Source organism: Salarias fasciatus, chromosome 4, assembly GCF_902148845.1.
Source record: "Salarias fasciatus chromosome 4, fSalaFa1.1, whole genome shotgun sequence".
Taxonomy (NCBI): Eukaryota; Metazoa; Chordata; class Actinopteri; order Blenniiformes; family Blenniidae; genus Salarias; species Salarias fasciatus.
In genome coordinates, this window is record NC_043748.1 from 4,477,100 (window position 1) to 4,497,518 (window position 20,419).

At 41.2% G+C, this 20,419-nt stretch overlaps 1 protein-coding gene across 3 annotated transcripts; it reads right to left on the minus strand.

Moving 5' to 3' along the window:
- Positions 1–1,628: 1,628 nt before the first annotated feature.
- Positions 1,629–7,681, minus strand: kdm8 (lysine (K)-specific demethylase 8). Of its 3 annotated transcripts, none has more exons than XM_030090307.1 (8): positions 7,592–7,681; positions 5,669–6,142; positions 4,850–5,022; positions 4,028–4,160; positions 3,893–3,943; positions 2,358–2,507; positions 2,161–2,253; positions 1,629–2,084 (listed from the first exon to the last, which is right to left on the minus strand). In XM_030090307.1, the coding sequence occupies exons 2-8, from the start codon at positions 6,113–6,115 to the stop codon at positions 1,920–1,922; spliced, it is 1,212 nt and encodes a 403-aa protein (XP_029946167.1). In that variant the 5' UTR covers positions 6,116–6,142; positions 7,592–7,681; the 3' UTR covers positions 1,629–1,919. The 3 variants fall into 3 exon arrangements, with proteins under 3 accessions (XP_029946167.1, XP_029946164.1, XP_029946165.1); XM_030090304.1 differs by having other exon boundaries at positions 5,663–6,142; XM_030090305.1 differs by having other exon boundaries at positions 5,663–6,142; positions 7,498–7,632.
- Between the last annotated feature and the right edge of the window lie 12,738 nt (positions 7,682–20,419).

Consider the following 20,419-nt stretch of genomic DNA (forward strand, 5'->3'; position numbering starts at 1 on the left):
ATTTGAATAAAGTTTGATGCATTTTCACAGTTTTTCATGTTGTATGTGTCACACAGCTAAGGGAAGGTTTGAAAGTATCGATGTGAATTAGACAAAAGGAGAATCCAGGCTTTTTTTTGTGTTTGAGATTTAGAGATTTCCACTCGTTCTGGTCAAAAAGTTCTTCTCCAAGTCACTCCATTGTATCGCAAGATAAATCTGATGGATTTATTCCTAATTTGCCTGATTTATTTGAAAAAGCAATGAGGCCATTAATCAAAAAAGAAAAAAAAAAAAAAAGGAGCCGACGAGGTCCAAGTTTAAGAGTATGGGTTAGAGGCCCAGAGGTCCCACATTACCTCACTGGTAATTGAGTATTGATTACATTATAATGAGAGTAAGCAGTTTTGTGTGATCTTAAGTCAATTGTGCCACTTACTTGACAACAACAAAGCACTGAAGGGCCAAGTGAAGTATACAGCGTTTACTCACAGAATTAAACGCGGGCAGGGTTCATATTATCGGCGTGGGGAGATAACCTTGTGAGGAAAGTAACTTTATTTTAATCTATTACTTAAACGACGCAGTACTTTCTCTGCAGTTGCTGCAGAAACAGAGAACACTAAAATAAGAACAAATGCTCCTATTTTTGGATAAAAATCAGCATCTCAAAGCAGGACAGCAGAAGGACGGCACGGTGGCGTAGTGGTTCGCACTGATGCCTCACTGTGAGAAAACCCTGGGATTATTGGCTTTTTTTGTTTAATAGATCACATGCAAAGATCATCGGTTATCTGTGTTTTATCTTGCAAAACCTATGAAAAGCACTGCAGGTTTACCTCAGTGAGTTACAGGTGATTTTTTTTTTTTTAAATGATAATTTATGCAGTTTCTTTCCAGCCGTGTTTCTAGATATAAAGGTTTGACATTGAAGAAATCGCAGAAAGGTTGAGGACTGTTCTATTTGACCTCAGTGTGAAACTTTAATTTCAAGATCATTAAGCTTTTATTGTACTTCTAATCTGTTATGCTTTATTCAAATATTACTTCTTCTGCCCTTCAAACTGTGATTTGGAGATGATGCTTCACACTCATCACTGCGGATTTCATGTCTTCCCCTTCAGCTCTCTGTGTTTTATTCAGATATTTAAACAACTTAGATAAAATCTCTTCTTTCTTATTCACATATTTGTAACAAACATTTAAAATGGACTTGCTGTTGCTGTTGCTGTGCTGCAGTGTTTCTGGTGCTGCTCAGGAATCCTGCGGCGTCGGCGTCTTTAACCAACGAGACTGTTTCCATTTCGGAGTCTGCCTATGCTCAGGGGATTAATTCATTTATTAATTTTCATCTGTGACCTGTTTGATTGCTTCAGACTGTCGGTTTAACCAGCGAGCAGGATTTATTATCACGTCCCCGTACCTGTGGCTGGCTCGGTTATTAAATTTGAAGACTTGCCTCATTTCCATGAATTATGGAAATCACACATCTGAGAATATTTGTAGGAATAAGGTTGAGAAGACAATTATATAAGCCAATTTGAAAAGAGAAACATATCCTATCAAATTAAAAGTCTAACAGCCCTCTGTGAACGATATGCAGAACCAAATAAGCACAAACTGTTCAAACTGATCATTTGTCAGGGTTTTTTTGTTGTTGTTTTTAATCTGCTGGTAGCTTTCCACACAATGGATGCTGCTGCAATCATCAGCAGCACAATTAAAGTAATTATTCAGCAGTGTGCGTTCATTGTTCAGGGATCAAAGGTTTGTGTGATCAGCAGTTGTCCTTACATTTTCCAGAATTAGCCTCACATTAGTTAAAAACCGAGGATTGATTTCCCCTCCGCAGCAGCAGGAATCCAGCTGGACTCGGGCTCGCTTCTACAAAGAATCCTGTTTTTTTTTTTTTTTTATCATTGATATTATAAAATCTGCAATCAGGACCACCAGAAGCTGACGGAGAAGCTGAGTTCTAAGGCTCGGACGTAATGCCAGTGCTGGACGGGGATGAACAGCACGTCTCCGGGCCGCAGCACACACTCCAGGTACGGCGCCTCGGCGAACCGCGGGAAGCGCTCGCCGTCTGGATTCTCCACCTCCACCTGCACGGAGAGAGGTGCATAAATATTCTGCGGGTTCACCGCATGCGTATTATCTCCATGGACTGTCAATCCCCACCTGACTGGTGTTGTGAAGCAGCTGTGATTGATGAGGGTACAGCTTGTCTGAATCCTCCGGGGAATATAGGCGAATGTATTTGCTTCCAACCACCTAACACACACACACACACACACACACACACAGAGGTGGTAAACAGTCTGCGGCCGTAGTGACAGATCTCTGACATTAACTCCGCCATTGGGGCGACCGTCAACCTGAGCCAGGAAGTTCTGCTGGGGGTCCTGGTGGAGGGGCGACACGGTGCCTCCGGGCCCGAACCAGGCGTTCACCGTTATATGGTCCTCATCGGCTTCACCCAGACAGCAGTAGTCCGGCAGGCGGATGTCTTCTTTCAGCTCCGGTATCTGAAAAAACATCAAAAAAAAAAAAAAAAAAAACCCAAAAAAGAGCAGTAATTTTGGTATTTAGGACCAATTTCACTGACTAAATATTCTTTTTTTCCATCCCAAACTGGGGCGTTTGCCAACATTCCTGCAAGTTAAATTAATTACTAATTATTATTCTTTTTACTCTGTTAGGCTGTGATTAAAAATACATGGCTCGAGGGAAGGCAGTTATTTACTCAGCATGCAGCGTTTGTGTCCACACAGCTGGGTGGACTGCCATGAAACCTGAGCGCAGGTTTTCTGAACAGTTGGTTAAAAAAAAAAAAAAGAAAGAAAAAAAAAAAACCAGGATACCGTTTAACTCTGATGATCCCTGGCATTTCGTCCACGCTTAATCGTTCGCGTTTCACTGCCTCTGGCTCTCCGTCCCATCCTCAACTCAATATTTCATGTCTGGTGAGAATTTCCTCTGATTTGACACACACACACTTAACAGTAACCCGGAGATGTGCTGATACAATTTAGAGGACAAAGGTCAAAGGTTAAACTCTGCAAGGTCAACTTGTGGGCCTTGTAAAGCCGATTTCATTGAAAGCTTTGAGGTAAACCTGCGCAAAGGTCAGTCTGACTTTATGCTGAACCTTTTAAATAAGATGAAAGATGTTAGGAACGAGTGGATTTTACCATATTTTAATATGTTTCTGAACTCAAAAGTTCCAATGTTTCATGACATGATCTCCTTGCCATGATCATCACTCTCAGAATTTCAAAAAAATTACATTTTTTATGTTGAGAAAGTAAAAATAGGTGAAAAAACAACTTCCCAACAATATTCTGATGCTGGATCTTTCAGAACCACCAGTAGGGTTTTAGACTTTATCTTATTTAATCCTGGTTTTGTTTGTTCACCTCCATCGTACAGATAAAGCCCGTCTGCTGAATGTAGAGAAACTTTCCGGCCACTGATCATCTTCGCCGAGTCCTCAGTTTAAGTTTTACTCAGTGACTCATTTTCAAACCAGTTTGTCCGACGTGTGAGAAAATAAGCGTGCATTATGAAAACTTAGCCTGATTGGCAGCCTCTCATTCAGCGTCATTCAGAACTATCAAACTGTGCAAAATATCAAACTTTTTATCCTGACAAGGTGCCCTTTTTGGAAAGTTCACTCCAGACAAGGCGCTGACGTCTGCGGTGAAATTAGGGCGGAAAAAGTCAATATTGTCCAAAGCGATGTGGTGTGAGGATGACAGCCGGAAAAGAAACAATCCCATTCGTCAAAGTGCTGAAAATGTCATCTGAATGCTAAATTGCTGAGCTGACAAAATTAATAGATTGTCACTTTTTTTTTTTTTTTTTTTTTTTTTCCTAAACACGGCGAGGAAGCTGAGCTGCTGAGCTGTACCTGCTCGAAGAGCTGATGCTGAGCCAGATAGCCCGAAGCTTTCCCTCCATCCTGGGTCATAAATCAAAATATTGAGTTAAAATTCATGCGGACAAACCTCCATTAGCATTTAATGTACGCCGAGGATGCACTCACTGCATTTAAGACGTATTTATCAATGAATTCATTGACTGTGAGCAGAGTTTGGGACCAGTCTTCGTCCGTGTATCTGGATCCCACCTCGACGGGGACGGTCCGGCAGCCCGCCACCGACCGCAGGTACTCGATGCTTTGCAGGAGGGAGACAAAACACTGAGCGTTTTAGAATTCACACACACAACTAATCTGCACCGCTAACATTAAAACAGAACTGAAAGGTTCACTGCTGTTTAACAGTCTGAACAGGAAAGTTTACATCTCAGTTTGTTTTTCTATTAGTTGTGTATTTCAGCGCTGCTCTAAAATATGCCCCGTATGCACTTCTGAATGCGAATGAGGGGCGAGGAGCCGTTTGACGGATGTTGGAGTGAACAATCAGCTGTCAGGAGGCGGCGGCGGGAGGGAGGACAGTGAAGGATATTCCTAAATTGAAAGGAAGTTTTATCAGACTGGTGTCAGGCTTAAGAGTCGGCAATCAGGGGGGAAGTGATCAGTAAACTGACCTGCACTTTTTTCTCGCTCTTTTTTTTTTTTTTTTTTTTTTTTTAACAAAAATCATCACAGTGATTCACAGTGATGTAGTTTTTCTGGCCTCTCAGCCGGAGGAGAGCACTCTGCTGTCATCACAAGTGTAAATCAGTCTGATTACAGTCTGACATGAGCCGGATTCTGTTTAGCAACACGCCGATGCTGTGAAGCCGTGACTGGTTTTCTAATTGACTTTACGCTTCTGCAACATAAAATCCCACCTGAGGAGAGCGATTTTGACAAATTCATGAAGGAAGACATACATTAAAAGGAGCAGAAAGTGAGACAGACCTCCAGGGGTGTTGGCTGAGGGCAGGCCAGTGGTCGATGACTCCTTCTAAAATCACCGGTTTGAGGGGGAGCAGGTAATCCGTGTTGAAGCTTTCTAAAGACGGACACTTTATCCTGGGAACTGCGAACTCCTCTCTGATCGCAGGAACAAGCGAGTCAGCAATCTTTGTTTTCTGCTCATGAAATTAAAAGAAAAATAAAGTTAGTCATGTTTTCTTATTAACATTTATACTGCCTTTCATTCTAATTTTCACTTTTCTTAAAAAAGTTCAATGATAATCTCAAATGATAACTTACTAAATCAATTGGTCAATAATCGCTTAAAACTATGGATTATGAAAGTATATATAAAACACATTTTTCAAGGGTGATGATTAGCTTAACATAACAAGGCCTTTTATTATGTTGAGAGATTTGAGCGATTCTGCAACCGGTCTGACATTTCAGTGGCCCGATAACCACAAAAATAAAAAAAAATGTCAGGTTGAAGGAAGTCCTTGTGCTCTGGCTTCAAAGTCTCACTGTTGTGGAGTTTCAAAGTGATCTGATAGAGATTCTGTTGCGCCACATCTTCTGTGACATCTGATGGAGTGAAAAATAATAGAGGGCAACATACTTCCCAACAGCTTATCCTGACACGTTTTCATTCAATATTGTTTGTTGTGAGTTTCCAATCTTGGGTGAATTTAATCTAAAATGACATCCTTTGCTTACACTGGCACAAAAAACTATTCATGCCTAGTTTCCAATAAATAAAATAATAAGGTCACAAACTCACAAAGAATGTGTATTTCATATAAAAAGACAGCCGACCTTGACCTTGTGTTCATTTTCATCCTCTTCTCTGGAAAATTTTCCTATTTCACTCTGCAGAAGCCGAACAATAGTGTGAAGTATGTCATCCATGATGGCTGCACCCATGAGTAACCCCATGTCACAAGTCCTGACAGCCTGCAGGATCTCATCCTCTGATGGATTTTCACGGCACAGCGCGGCCACTTTGAACAGGCAGCCGTAGGAGTAAACGCGTCTCCACTCTTTGTCCACGTGCCGCCACGTTCCTGTGTTGAGTCTCTCCCACGAAAGATCCAGGACGATCTGGGCGGTCAGCGCGCGGCTGGAGCGCTCTGTCTCGCCGTACAGCTGCCGCCGCGACCGCCTCAGCATTTCCACCACGCTCGACTCCACTTTGTCGCTGAACTGCAGGGCGAACTGGTCTTCGTCAGCAGGCAGAACAGCAGAAATCTTTGACCACAACGATGCCATCAACAAGAAGGTCTTTCTTTATTTAAGCTGTGGGGTGAAAACAGAGGTCAGTCAGTGCTACACAGTTCTGTTGATGTGTGGGCATATAATTTTAACATTAATTTACATGATTAGAGACAGAAACGGCTGCAATTTAATCACATGTTCAATGTTCAGCTGGACCCACAATCTGCTGAAACTACCCACCCTCTCCTCAATCACACTCTACTACATGTGTTTGCTCCGTCAGCGGACAGCCTTTTTCTGCACTGAAGCAGATGTATACACCCAATTTCCAAATTGGCAGCCACCGGACGCAGGTGAGAGCATCCTGAGCCAGAACCGTGGACGTGACACATGCACAATGACGACACTTTGGTGGCGTGGATTTCGAGATCTGCCAGCCCTGCCTCCATGTGACTCATCCGTGGAGGGGATGCCAAAAGCAGGAGGCAGCCAACTCTGAGCACCTGATTCATTTGAGTACAAGAAAAAGAGCCGTGCAAAGTCACACTAAGCAGAACGGGGCTGAATGGTTGCTTCTAATAAGTTGTATAGACGAGAGCAGTGTTTTCCCACCAGGGATTGGGAAAAGACTCATTTGGGGGGGTTGCAGAGATCTCTTGATTTGAAAAGGTATAACCTTTCTTTATGTTTTGAAAATAGGTGAGACAGCATTTAATTTATTTATGTCACAAAACTACTCAGTTTAGACATTTACAATGGTGTGTAGTGAATCATTTGTTTAAAAATATTCTTAAAAAAATACTAATTAAAGGTTTTAAAGCACTGCGAGGTTGTGGACATATTCTGTCTTGCAAAGTAAGCAAAAGTGCCGGTGTGCCAGGCAAAAACAGGAAGAAGGATCGGTCAAAAGGAATAAAACAATGCACCAAAAAAGTTACACAGAATATGACTTCATTGAAGCAATGGACAAAATTACAGCTGAATTTATCTTTTTAGGTGAAAAACTGCTGAATAAAGCTACTCTGCTCCACCAAACACCCTGAGATGGAGTGTCAATCCAAAGAGTTAATCCTCAGAGAAGTCACTGTTACAGAATATAGCAAAGGAATTGTATTTCATATGTAACGTGCTATGAGGTACCTTTAACTTTTTTGTGTCATTGTACAGAGTGTGGTGTTAGGTCCTGGGTTTGTGCAAGAAAAATCTTCAGCTATTTGTTTGTGTTTGGGGGAAGACAGCCCTGTTGGAGTTCAATCTGAAAGTTAATACAAGTAAAATTACTCTTTCACTTTGTTGCATTCTTTTAAAGTACATATTCAAGGGACAAACACATACAAATGAGCGATGCAAACAATCTTTGAAAGCAGTATCAAGATGTTATTGCTAAAAAATAAACAATATGAAGCCCTATAGCATTAGAACAAATGTAAACTTACCGCACATTCATTCAAAATAACACGTTTAAACTACATTGTTTGACGAAACGCTGCAAACTGGAGCTAAATATTGTGCCGTCGGAAGTTAATTTACCTGCTACTTTCACATTTTCCATGTTATTCCATTAAAATAAGACGAATTTTAAAGCATTCGAGATGCTGCAAACAACCAAAACAAACCTGCTGCCGGTGGGACAGGAAAAAAGCACCGTGTGGAAACACGAGGAGGAGCAACATTTAGTTCCACACCGTGTTCACGGCTGTAAAAACAGCGTGGAAAAAACGGCCGATTTCATAACATTTTCAGAAAATTGAGCATTTCCCAGTTTTTATTCATATTTTTCATTTATACAGCATCAGCTTTAATTTGCATTCACTTTGCGGTCCAGTAGAGGGAGGTAACATCTGCACAGGCAGGCTCCAATCTGTGAAATTACTGTCACACCATGCTGTGAGAGCCAGACTGGCACACACACTGGCGCGCACACGCACACGCACACACGCACACGCACACGCACGCACACACACACACACACACACACACACACACACACACACACACACACACACACACACACACACCTGTTTGTAATGCTGCGTGTTGGCAGTTTTTCTTACTATGCATACACTCTCCTCCTACACTGGACTCCTACACAGTTGCTTGTGCCCACAGCCTTTAAAAAAACCTGTTAGCCTCTCATCTGAGCTCTATCTTATTAGATTATCAACCAACTGTGGCAATACTCGGGGACTTATAACTAAAGAAAATACAAAAAATCTCAAACCTGCCCAGCATCTCTCATTTTATGTGTATAGTACTCCAAAACTCCTCTTGTAAATCGTGCTTTTTGTGTTTCTTTGATAATTTCACTCTTCTATGGTTATGCAAATCAGTGCTTAGCCCTGGATAGACATTTATTTAATACAGTTTTGGCTTTTATTATGTCTTACTGCTATTTTAGCTTCTGTTTTTATTTTTTGGAGCAATGCTGCAAGTTCCCTCTGGGTTTAATGAGGTATTTCTATTCTATTGTATTCTATTCAAATTTTTCAAATCCATGTACTACAAAAAAAAAAACAAAAAAACAAAAAAACACAGACAACTAAGTCCATGGCACTTATAACTCCACTGTAATGTGTAAATTATCAATAATCGCAGTAATTTACAAGCCTAATAAAGCCACAGTGTTGTCACAGCAAAACACAAACAACACATTAGATGTTGAAAGAAAGACATTTGACCATTTAATGGAAGAATATTAGATCAGACTGAATGTGACAAACATGTTGTTCAAGGAAGAAAAGCAAAAGTCTGGGTACCAAACCCTCCTGAAACAAACAGCTTTTCTTTCTTCAGCATTTTGTATCCAGGCCTGTAATGTCAAAGGCCACAGAAATAGTTTCCTACATAAGTAGAGTATCCTACTCGATCTGTTTCTGGGAGAATGGTGAGCCTCAACCCTTCAAAATGCTCTTTTTGTACCCATGTCATGTTACTGACAGCTTTATGGAAATTGCTAAGGGGAATTGCAAACCACTGCATCACATTTTATTTACATTTTGCACATTGTTCCGGCCTTTTCGTCAATGAGGTTCTTCTGCTGATATAAATCATGACTGGTATCAGTGTTAGAATTTACCGCTGTTCCGGAATATGCCATGAAGTCTGAATGTGACTGCTCTCGCAAAGCTAGAAAATAACTGGAGTTGACATTCATTTGAGATTTTTGAATCTTTCATATTCATTTGCATTGTTTCTTCTTTCTTCTTTCTTTTTTTTGATGGGGGAGGTCGCCTGAGCAAACATGATAGGAAACCTTCGGCAGGGATGTCTAGAATCCATAAACATACAGCACCATTATCAAATGTCAAACACTCCATGAAATTCAAATAATCTCAGCGCAAACTGCAGAGCTGCTCCTGTATGTAAAGCAGATGGAAACAAGAGCGAGACAGCCAGCCTTTTCCACGAATCACAGGGGATTTTCAAATGTTTCAGGCATTTCTGCTCATTCTCAGAGTGCAAACAACAGAATCCTCGTGGCTCGATCCTTTCACTTACAGGCACAGAGGTGAGGAATTACTGTGAGGACCAATAATACAGTGTTATTCATGTTTTTCTTTTTTCAAAGCTTCTTTCATTGCTTTGAGGAAAAAAAAAAAGAGATTGAATGCAAAGAAATAGAAATTACATGTACAAAGCAAGACATATGAATGCTTTTATGTGAACGTTGACACTTGGTGTCAACAGTACACTGACGTATCATGTATCCCATAAAGTGTAAAAATTTGAGAAATGGGTTAGTGCCCATTTCTTTAAAATTAGCTTTTTTTCTGATGGATATTTTGGGTATTTCAGTGTTTCGGTGAGAGACAACACTGAGACACGAGTTGATACATCAGTAATGCAGCAATAAAAGCAGCAATATTAACAACGCCATGCTCTGACAGCAAATGCCTCATTTTATGCATACTGAAGGCTGCAAAATGTCACAAATGGAGGACCTCTGACATTTCATTGTTTCACGCACCAGGTTTCATGGCTAAAATACGTTCAAATTACGATCGTATTTATTGAAAATGTTCAACATATTCAGGCTTTTTCTAAAACGATATTGCACTGGAACAAAGAAGACCACTTAAAACCACTCATGATGTTGTATCTGAAGGTTATTACGCTGTTATTTTACTGGTTTGGCCTGCTTGAGGTCAAATTGTTTTGCTTGTGCATGAATTTGACACTCCTGAGCTACAGAAAATAACCTTGTGCGTTGCATTGAAAATGATTACGAATAAACTATATGTCAAGAGTGCATTGGCGCTTACAGGTCACTGTGCCTGTAATGTATACTGTAAGGTACCGATACTCTGTGATTTATGATTTTTAATCACGTCGGGAATTTATTGATGCAATGTGATTAATCGATAACGCCGGGCTACTTATATTTCAGAGCCATAGATTCTAACTTGCACAGGCCTCAGTCAGATAGACGATCAATGAGTCAGGCAGACTGGACTAACATAATCAACCAAACAAGCCCTTTATTCATGCTCTGAGAGGGGGTGGGAGGAGAGAGAGAGAGAGAGAGAGAGAGAGAGAGAGAGAGAGAGAGCCTTCAGATGGTCTGTGTTCATTATTGTATGGGATTTTGAGTGAGACAGACCTCCCGTCATGTTTGTGTATGTCTACTTGTGTGAGCGGTGAGGGTGGTCCCAGCAGGAGAGGCTGATGTATTATTCACACGCGCCTGACTCTGTGGTTGTAAGACAGTGCAGGGCCGCGCTGAAGGTCACGGGTCCTCGTGCTCTGAGGACCGACTCGGAGAGCCTCATCGGTGGGTGTCAGTGACCCCCCCCCCCCCCCAATGCTCGCGTGAAAAGAGAATAGTGATCACACTCTGATGCTGCAAGCTGTTGTCAGTCAGGAAGCATTTCACCTCAAAATGATGTATTGTGATTAAAAAAAATACACAGACAGTACGTAATGACGATGAAGCTGGATGTCCATCACTGCTGGACTCCCAGGATAATATGGACTCTTCACTCCCTTCGCTTAAACAGTTTTACATCGATCAACACCATTTCTGTAATGTTTATTTTGTATATTTTTTTGTTTTTTAGCAGCTAATACCACAAAGGCAATTCACACTTGTGCTGATTATGTACAGATTAAAGCCAATTCAAAGGCTCTTGACGCATTTCCAGCATATTAAAGCTGGAGTGTACTGATGGTGTGAGCTCAGATTATTCCTACTTAACTCAGATCAGAGGCCTCTGGGTTACAAAAGAACACTCTTACATTGAAAATTATCTTAGTTCTTTAATCTTATTAATTAATTCCCTCTGACAAGTTCCTAGCGCTTGCTTGTGTTTTGTTCATGTTAAATTGATGCAGGTTTTCTCTGGTTAAAGAATAATTTAAAGCCTAAATTCCTCTCCATCAGATTGCACTACATGCTTAGATTGTCTTGAAATGATTCAGTGCCGTAATTTATTTTCATTTGAAGAAAACAGCTTTCATTTATCGCGTTTGCCAAGAGTCTTCCTTGATGCATTGTTTGGTCTCTCAACTGTGTCTACGTTTGAGTAGTAAACAATTAATTTAGTTTGTATTATCATAAATCCCTTTGAACCTGGGCCTGTCTCAGCAGTGCTGGAGCAGCAGCAGCAGCAGCAGCAGCAGCAGCTTAAGGTTTGGCAGCAGTCAAACGGGGGCAGCGTGGACCGTGACTGTCGGCGCCGTGTTTCCCGGGGGTCTGCGAGGGAAGAACCGTCGGGACACCGCGGGAGGGATGTAATCACCGCCATTACGCTCCAGGTGTTGCTGAAATAAAAGATGGGAAACAAGCCTCCGGTGGTGTTGCCATGGATCAGAATCCAATTAAACACTGTTTAGCTTGACACAAACTGCCAGTCGTAGCCTGTTGACTCATGAAATTAATGTATTGTCGTGGCACAAAGAAACTGTTGCCACAGAGAGTGCGGCACGACCCGAGGCGGTACCCGCCTGAACTGCGGCGGCTTCATTCTTAGGCCATGTGAATTTCATTAGGCAATCGAAGTGTCAGAAAGACAGCAGTTCTTTTTATTTGTCGCCGCAGATTCCGGGGCCGTGCGTTTGCTTAACCTTGCACACAGTCACACATCCTGTCAGGGAAATCAGAGTCACACCTACCCCGGTGACTATTTATGCATACATAAAAGCCAGTGGAGTTTGAGGTTTGCCACATTCTCTGGGAACCCGGTAATGGATATTTAGAAATACCCTAGAGAAGTAACAAATGAGAGGTGTAAAGTTAAATGTCCTGTGAAATCATCAGGAGATCTGAAACAAGCTGGCTTTACGGCCTCGGGGAGGTTTCCACAGACAATTATCTGCGGCGCGCTCGGCCCTGCGCTCGGTGTGACTACAGGTCGGCGTTGCGGGTCCGCTCGCTCGCTTCGCAGATGTCGTTCGGGAAAGTCAGGGGCGAGGGATGACGGGGCCGTCCCTCCGGGTCGCCGCCGAGACGCGGCGCTCCGCTCGGCGGTGTTAACGGAGGGCTCTCGCCTCCCCGCTCCGAGCAGGTGCTCAGTTCCAGCGGCTTAATGCGGGACGCGGGAGTGCAGGCAGTCCGTCAACACCACTTTGGATCAAATTAATGCAGCCAGGTGTACCCCTGCAGTCGGGGCTCAGGTGACACCTGCTACTTCCCTTTAATTAGAGCTCAAACAGCTGTTTCAGGAAAGACAGCGGGGGGGAGGGTCCCCGGGTTAGTCCGCCGCCTCAGTCACCACTTGATACTGGTCACATTTGATTATTACTGCAAGGTTCAGGCAGCGCCGATGCTCAGATCAATGCCGACCAGAGGGGATTTACACATGGAACCTCCCCCCCAAAAAAGTGTTAATGATACTGGAAATGTTTGCCTGCTTGAAGAATTTCCTGTTTTCAACCCTGCCTCGGTGCATTTATAATAAGAGTATGGCACTTCTGGCCAAAAAAGATCCACTTCTGACAAATATGACTCACTTGCTAAGCAAGGTGAAGATAAAAGTGGAGGCAGTCTTCACCTCGTTATTCTAGCACTGTGGAAAATCTTCAGTGGGCTGCAAGCTCTGAGGGTAGTTTAGGTAGCTTTGATCTTTCTTGGATGCAGTAATAAGCATGGTGCAGATGAAGAGAGAGGGTATCATCTTGAAATATGATTTCCCTTTGGTTCTCTAACAAGGCTAAAAAGAGGTGGGTGGTCAGCTCCAGGGGCTCCGCAGGAAATTCTTAGCTCCCGACAAGGTGCAAGTGTAGAGCTCATACATACAACCGTAGCATTTGAACAAAGTGATATTACTCCAAATGTCTTGGAGGCCCCTGCAGCTTGGGAGCCTGTGAATCATTACTAAAACTGCCTCCGCCATGCAGTCTGTAAATCTGCGACTCACAAGGTGGAGGGTCTGCATGGAAGGAGCGAAGAAAAGAACATTTGCCTGTAGTCTAGTCTCCTCGGCGTCTGATGCCTGATTCACTCCACCGGAATGGCGAAAGATTATTTATTACACTGGTTAGATGGTTGTTCTGTCTTCATACATATGCAAATGCACGTGATATACATTTTTAATATCCTGGCAAAAAGACTCAACCATGTAAGGATTGAAATTTACTCCAGGAAGAGATACTCTTTCAGAAAAAAATTGCCTCGGTTGTAACAGTATTTTTCCCCTTTCTTTGACACACACAACTTTAAAATCTTATTCTCCTCACTTGTGTCCGGCAGCTGTTCAAAGGTCAGCCCGGCATTAGAAGTTCATTTACCAGCAGAGAGCAGTGTTGTGGCAGCAAAGCGCTCCTCCGCCTCAGCTTAATAATTTAGTATGCAAAGAGGAAGACAGAGATAGTTGAGCATGTTGTACTTTCTTTGTTGACAAAGTTGACTCCAAAGGCCTTTCATCAGGTCAGATTTATGAGTGACACCCCCTGACATTACAGAGAGCGGCTGTGGAGCAGAGATTAGGCCTTCAAAACTCCAGTCAAGACAAAAGGAAGGGAAAAAAAAGCTGTACTATATACAGCAGAAAACCTACCAACACCCAGCTATCAAAATATATAATACTTTAAGTGAAAATCTTCACAATAAATAAAATAAATTTCATAAAAAAGACAAATTTTTAATAAAATGCCTTTTCATTGTTGCAGTCATTCAACATTTGCTTTAAAGGCTTTTTAATGGTGACACCACTATTTCTCTCTTATGTAACCTCTGTGTACATATGTTGATAAATTCAGTTTTCTTTGAATTACATAAGGTGACTCAAGACACAAAAGTAGTTATATCTTATCAATCTCTTTAGTTAAGTTAGAAACACTCATATCTTCCAATATGAAAAGGTTATCACTACGAATGTTCACGTTCTTGTCATTGTATGCCTGCTGCTGAAGGAGACCTTTACCTCGATGGAACTCCCACTTAAAATAACGGCGATACCTGAAAATAAACAGGCACAATAACAGTCCCTCCGCCCGAGTCAAGAGCAGCTTCTGCATTTCCTGTGTACAGAGACATAAGCAGTGGGTGTCTGACCTTGGCACACATTAGCAGTTTCAAACTGGGACAGCAGTCACCTCCAGTCCTGAGGAGGAGTCCCTTTTTCATGTGTGCAGGCTGGAACTTAATGCATCCGCCGAGTTCTCTTCCACTGTATGGGAGGGTAAATGTTTGCACTTGTTTGCGGGAGACGGTGAATTTCCACGGCACCTGTGACCTGTCACCGTCTCTGTCACAAACAGCCGCCTCTGGAAATGAGGGGGAGGGAAAGCAAAATGCACGGAGGCAGAGTCTTGTCTTTTCGTCCCGGCAGTCCTGGGCGGAAGCGCGCGGGCTGCTGCCAAAATGTCATCCCATCGTATTGATTTAGGAAACCTGAGGTACTGATTGATGATATCCACTCTGGGAAGGACAATGAGGCATCTCCCCGACTCTCACTTTGTTCTGCATACGCTCAGAAGTCTCCATTTTTCATCTTTATCCCCGCAATCACTTCTACCGACATCATCATCATCATTAGTGTTCCCTCTTAAAACGAAAACTACATACCTGCATAAACCTGATTTCCTTTCATTAAAGGCTGTCTTGAAAGCTTGAACTGAAATATAAAGAAAGCTAAGTTATTCAGCTCTTCAAAGCACCTGCCTCTGCGATGAACAAACACGTGGACACATCTCTGAACATGCCCAAAGGCTCTCACCACATCCAGCTGTCAAACGGGGGCTGATCCATCATCCAGCTTCCGTGTTCACGTTTTGACACTCTGACCTCTCTGAATATCCACTGTTTTGTCTTTAAAAATAATCACAGGGAAGAAACTTCCGTGCAAGATTTTGGTCTTTTCTTTTGGAGAAACATTTGCAATTTGCTCTGATTGTATCTATTAGTGTTATATTGAAGCACGATATGGATGTTTCCAGCTTTCCTTGTGTCTATTTCTTTTCCTTTTACAGATTTGTTCTTTTCACTCCTAATCAAAAACAAATTATGATCTATTCCCATGTCCTGCTACCTAAAAAAAAAAAAAAGAAATCAACAAAGTCGGTATCCTTGGAAACTGCAGCCTCATTTAAAACGGCTGACTGTAGCAAAGGACGCTAAAAATCGTAGTTTATTCAACCAACATTTGCAAAATAAAAAGCGAATAAAATGATTTGGAAATTCCATAAACCCACCTTGTTTATAAACAATATGCCAGATGTTTGGTTTACTTTAAATCTGCTGAGGCTCAGGGAACAGTGTGTTCGGCTTGTAGGCATACGTAGTTTCTTAATTTCTTTCTTCTTTTTGCTTCATACACCTTTACTTCACATTTGTGGATTTCTCTGCTTCAGGACGGTAGTTTTGTTGAAGTGTTTCTGAGTCCATGCAGTGGTCACAGTGCAGAATCAAACATATTTAGAGCAATATGAGCAATATGCCCAATCAAGTTCTTGACATTTGTGGATCTACATTGTGTCCTTCAGGATTTAATAGAAGTGGGGAGAAAAATGAAACATCTCTGACAATAATTACACCACCCCGTTGAACTGGTTGAAGGACTGCTGTCCTCTATAAGCTCCTTATATTTCCTTTGAAATCAAACCCCAGCGATTCCTAAGCCTCCTCTGTTAGTTCAGAGAACAGTTATTCCAGAGAAGATTTGCCTTAAGGGAGATTTGTGCTGCCCAGTCTGTGGGCCTCACAGATTGCATTTTTCACACTGACATTTGAAAAAAAAAAAAAAGATTCAAGAAGTGAACTAACTCGGCAGCTTTTTAATTCCCTGCAACAAATGACTTCAGATATCATAATTCATAATGTCTTTTTTTTTTTTTTTTTATTGGCTGCTCGGCAGTAATCAATACTGCGCTTTGTGTTCTTAATACATAAAAAGCTAAACTATGAGTGGGAGGACCCTTTGGTTCTCTGTCTGGCCACTGAAAAGACTTCCAGTTGCAATATTTCCGGCAGTTGAAACCCTGTGATGAATCCTGTGCTTGTAGGATGTGAAAGATTTGGCAGTTCACTGACTCCAGGCAAACTTGGCAAGCCTCACTAGGTTATATTTTAGCTCAGATAGAGTGGAGTCTCAAACTGGAGCCTCTCCCTTGATATGCCCCTCTAATCTTGATGGTAATGCTAAGTAAAACATAGAAATAGTGGAATTCATTATGGTAATACTGCAGCAGAGGGTAGTCTGTGTGAAATCATGAAAATAATTCAAGCTGCTCACTTCATCCCATTTCTCAGTGCGGGTGGTTGGTGACTCTTCTTCCACAGCAGGAAATGGGAAAATAATCAAACCACATAATACATTAAAACACATGCTCACTTTAACAACATAAAATACAGTCTTGCCGGATTTTGCCAGCATCAAAGTCCATTTTGTATTTATTCCCGTGCGTGTGTGTTTTCACTGCAATCTTTTTCATTTTCTCCATCACTGGCATCACCACAGTGCATTTATTTTAACCATATGGTCAGACAGCAGCATAAACATTATAGCACATACTGGAGCTGATGCTGAGTGAAATATCCATCATGGCTGCACCTTGTTTTCACCTCTGTTCACGATTTTCCCCTGCAGAATGTCTAAGGATGCAGAATATCTCCTATTCACTGATGATGTTATCCTTTACTTTCCAACTTGTGATGGTCTACAACAGCTCCAGATCAGCAGGTCCAAGTCTGAGTCCATGCCTCAGGTGAAGGAGGGGAACCTACCCAGGTCATCGAGTTCAAGTATCCGGAGGTCTCATTCCCAATAGATGCGATAAGAGATTGTGAATTGGGACGCAGGCTCAGGTGAGTGGCCACAGAAACGCAGTCACTGTACCGTACCAGGCTGTTGTGATGAAGAAGGAGCTGAGCTGTAAAGCGAAGCCCTCTCTCCGCTTACCAGTTGGTCCACTTTCCCCTCAGCAATGGACACTTTGTGTTATGACCAAAGGATTTAGATCGCCGATACAAGTGGTTCAAATGGTTTTTCTCTGCAGGGTGTCAGGCCTCGCTCTCTGAGATGGAATGGAGAGCTCAACTGTTTGCGAGAGGCTCGAGTTAATGCCGCTACGACTCCTCCACCTCGGAAGGAGCGAGATGAGGTGGTTTGGGCATATGATTAGAGGAGATTGTGTTTCAGGGTTGGTATGGGGGCGACTCAGGACAGACCTAGATAAGCTGGGGGGAAATTACTGGGGACATTGATATCGGTGTCTATTTGCTGTTTGTGTTGCCAGAGCTATTTACAGCATACGTGGACGAAGCAGGAAATAATATGGATGACTTTACAAACTGCATTTACTGATTCGTATGTGTACATAAACATATAACATAAATGGAATCTAAGATTGTATGCTAGCAAAATTAACATAAACAATTAAAACTCCTATCACTACTGCTACTCCTACAATATTGATAATAATACATTCTGCATCTGGTAATAATCTCAGCCCAAGACTGCAATTCACAGTCTCAAACAGCCACTGTGCAAAAAATTGATTTTATGGGAATTTTCCAGAGACACTCTCACAAAATTAAATTTGGAGACCCTCCAACCCCGCTTGATTTGAAAGAGCAAGACGACTTCCAAATCTCTAAGAGGAAATATAAACAGCGAAGGCTATTTCCTGGGAAGAAGAACGATGCTGATCTCACAACTATCTTAAAGTGGAGGAACAAAAAAATGGAAGAGCTGTTGAGACAAAATGTCTTTCCCCCACGATTGGTTCGTGAAGTTATTAAGCCTCAAAGGAAATGTCTGATAATGATCCTGTTTAATATTTTCAGCTATGTAATCAGTTACATAGTAAACACGAGAATTTTTTTTACATGTTACTTGTAAACAAAATATTATAAAAACTATATTATCCTGCAATTCATTTGTTTTCTATCTTCTATGGATGCCATGGCCTTTTAATTTAGCGTGTTTGATTTTATGTTCTTATACATAATGAGTTGTATTCAGCATCGGTGCAGCTGTTGGCTGGTACTTATCAAACACCAATTAATCAGCACATTAATCACTGATTGCAACTTGGCTGTGTGTGCTGCGTGCAGCGATGGCACTCATGTGCTCAGAGCTTCTCGGTATACAGTAAAGCGTACATGAAAAACTCAGTTATTTTCCAGTCTTTACTAAACATGGAGGATTTTTTCATACATGTCGGAATATGTTTGCTTTTCTTGTTGTAACACTTAATAACCATCAAGTATAAATAAAACATGTATGTGCTGCATGCAAGCGCACAAATATGTTTAATTATTCATTCTAGGTCTCATACTATGTTGTTTATTGCTGTTTTCCTCTGCAAGGACGAATCAAACCACTTAAGTGACTGAAAGTGAGCATTCGAATACAGTTGCTGGGCTCACACACACTTTATTAGTTAAACAAAAATCACAAAGTCACTTAGAAAAGTAACTTGTGTGCTACTTTTAATTGTCTCTCTTAATTAGGATGTCTTAATAGTGTGCACGTAGTTGCGTTGCTGTGACACATTAGCTGAGCGATCAGCGCTGGGTGGATCAGACAACTGACTGATTCACTCATTAAATTCAGTTGAAGTCACATCAGTTAGTTGGAAGTGTGTGAGAGTTAATCAGTCATGAATGAACTGCAAGCACTTCATGTGCTCTGCTAGTCCAATGTCATTTTAAACAGTTATGCAGAACTTGGCATGAAACGTGTTTTTTTTTTTTTTTTTTTTTTTTTTTTGAAAGGAAGGGATTACAGACAAACATAAATAGAAGAAGCAGGAACAGAACAGCTGAGATAAGCTGATTATGGGCACGGTACACCCTGGACAGGATGCTAGTGAAAACATAGAAAGAGAGATGATCACACACTCACATTCACGCCTATCTGCAACTGAGTCATCATCAAAAAACATGAAATGAATGTTTTTTTGGCTGTGGGAAGAAATCAGACGACCCACATTTGACCTCAGAGTTATAATCTCTTTTCTATTTAAGAGTTAAATGTAACAAAACACATTGACAATTAAAATTTTTTAATGTATTATTTTGTGTGACTGCTGTTATGTAGAATACGACAAGTCTCACTTTCCATATATAAATCATTCAACTTAGTGTGACGCTACATAAATGCTGAAATTATAGCAAATTACCATCCATGTTATGATCATAACCTTATGGCGTTTCATCACAGAGCTGCAATGAATTACGATTCATCCATTTTATATATATACAGTATATTAGGGTTGCCAGAAGATAGCTGTATTTTAATCGTGATTAATCGTAGAATTGCTATAGTTGGTTGTTATTTATCTCATTTTGAATTGCATGTTTAAAGTTATTTTGCATTTCAAGACAGTTGTAGGCCCATAATAACAAGCGTTTCTTAACAGAGTGTGTCAAATGGAAATCAAACAAACACAAAGAAAGAATTTCACTTTTGACCTTTTGTATTTTCTTTCCAAAAAAGGCCATGTAGACCGACTTTATACAATGTGTACATAAAAACAATTTTCAAATTGCAGACCCACTTCTGCTTTAAAAATTCAAGTATTAAGGCGAATAAATCAAGGCATAGGGATCATGTCACTCTCTTATGCTACTTAAAAAACTAAATGATGATCAAACTTATCCTAACTTCAAGAGGAAAAAAACCCCTGCACTCATTAGACAAGAGATTCAGAATGTTTGAGCCTGTTGCTAACCCTAATCCTGGTTCTGTGATATCATAATTAAAAAAATAATGTTTTTACAGCCCTACAATAATTAATAATGCAATTAACACTGACGGCCCTTTATATATATTTGCCGTGCTAATTTCATGATGTAGAAAATTGAATTTACATCGGTTTTGTAGGCTAATGTAACTTGCGCTTTATAGACATATAGCTAAAATAGTTCATAGCCACTACAAGGCACCAAAGTAACTTGTTGTATATTTTCTCTTG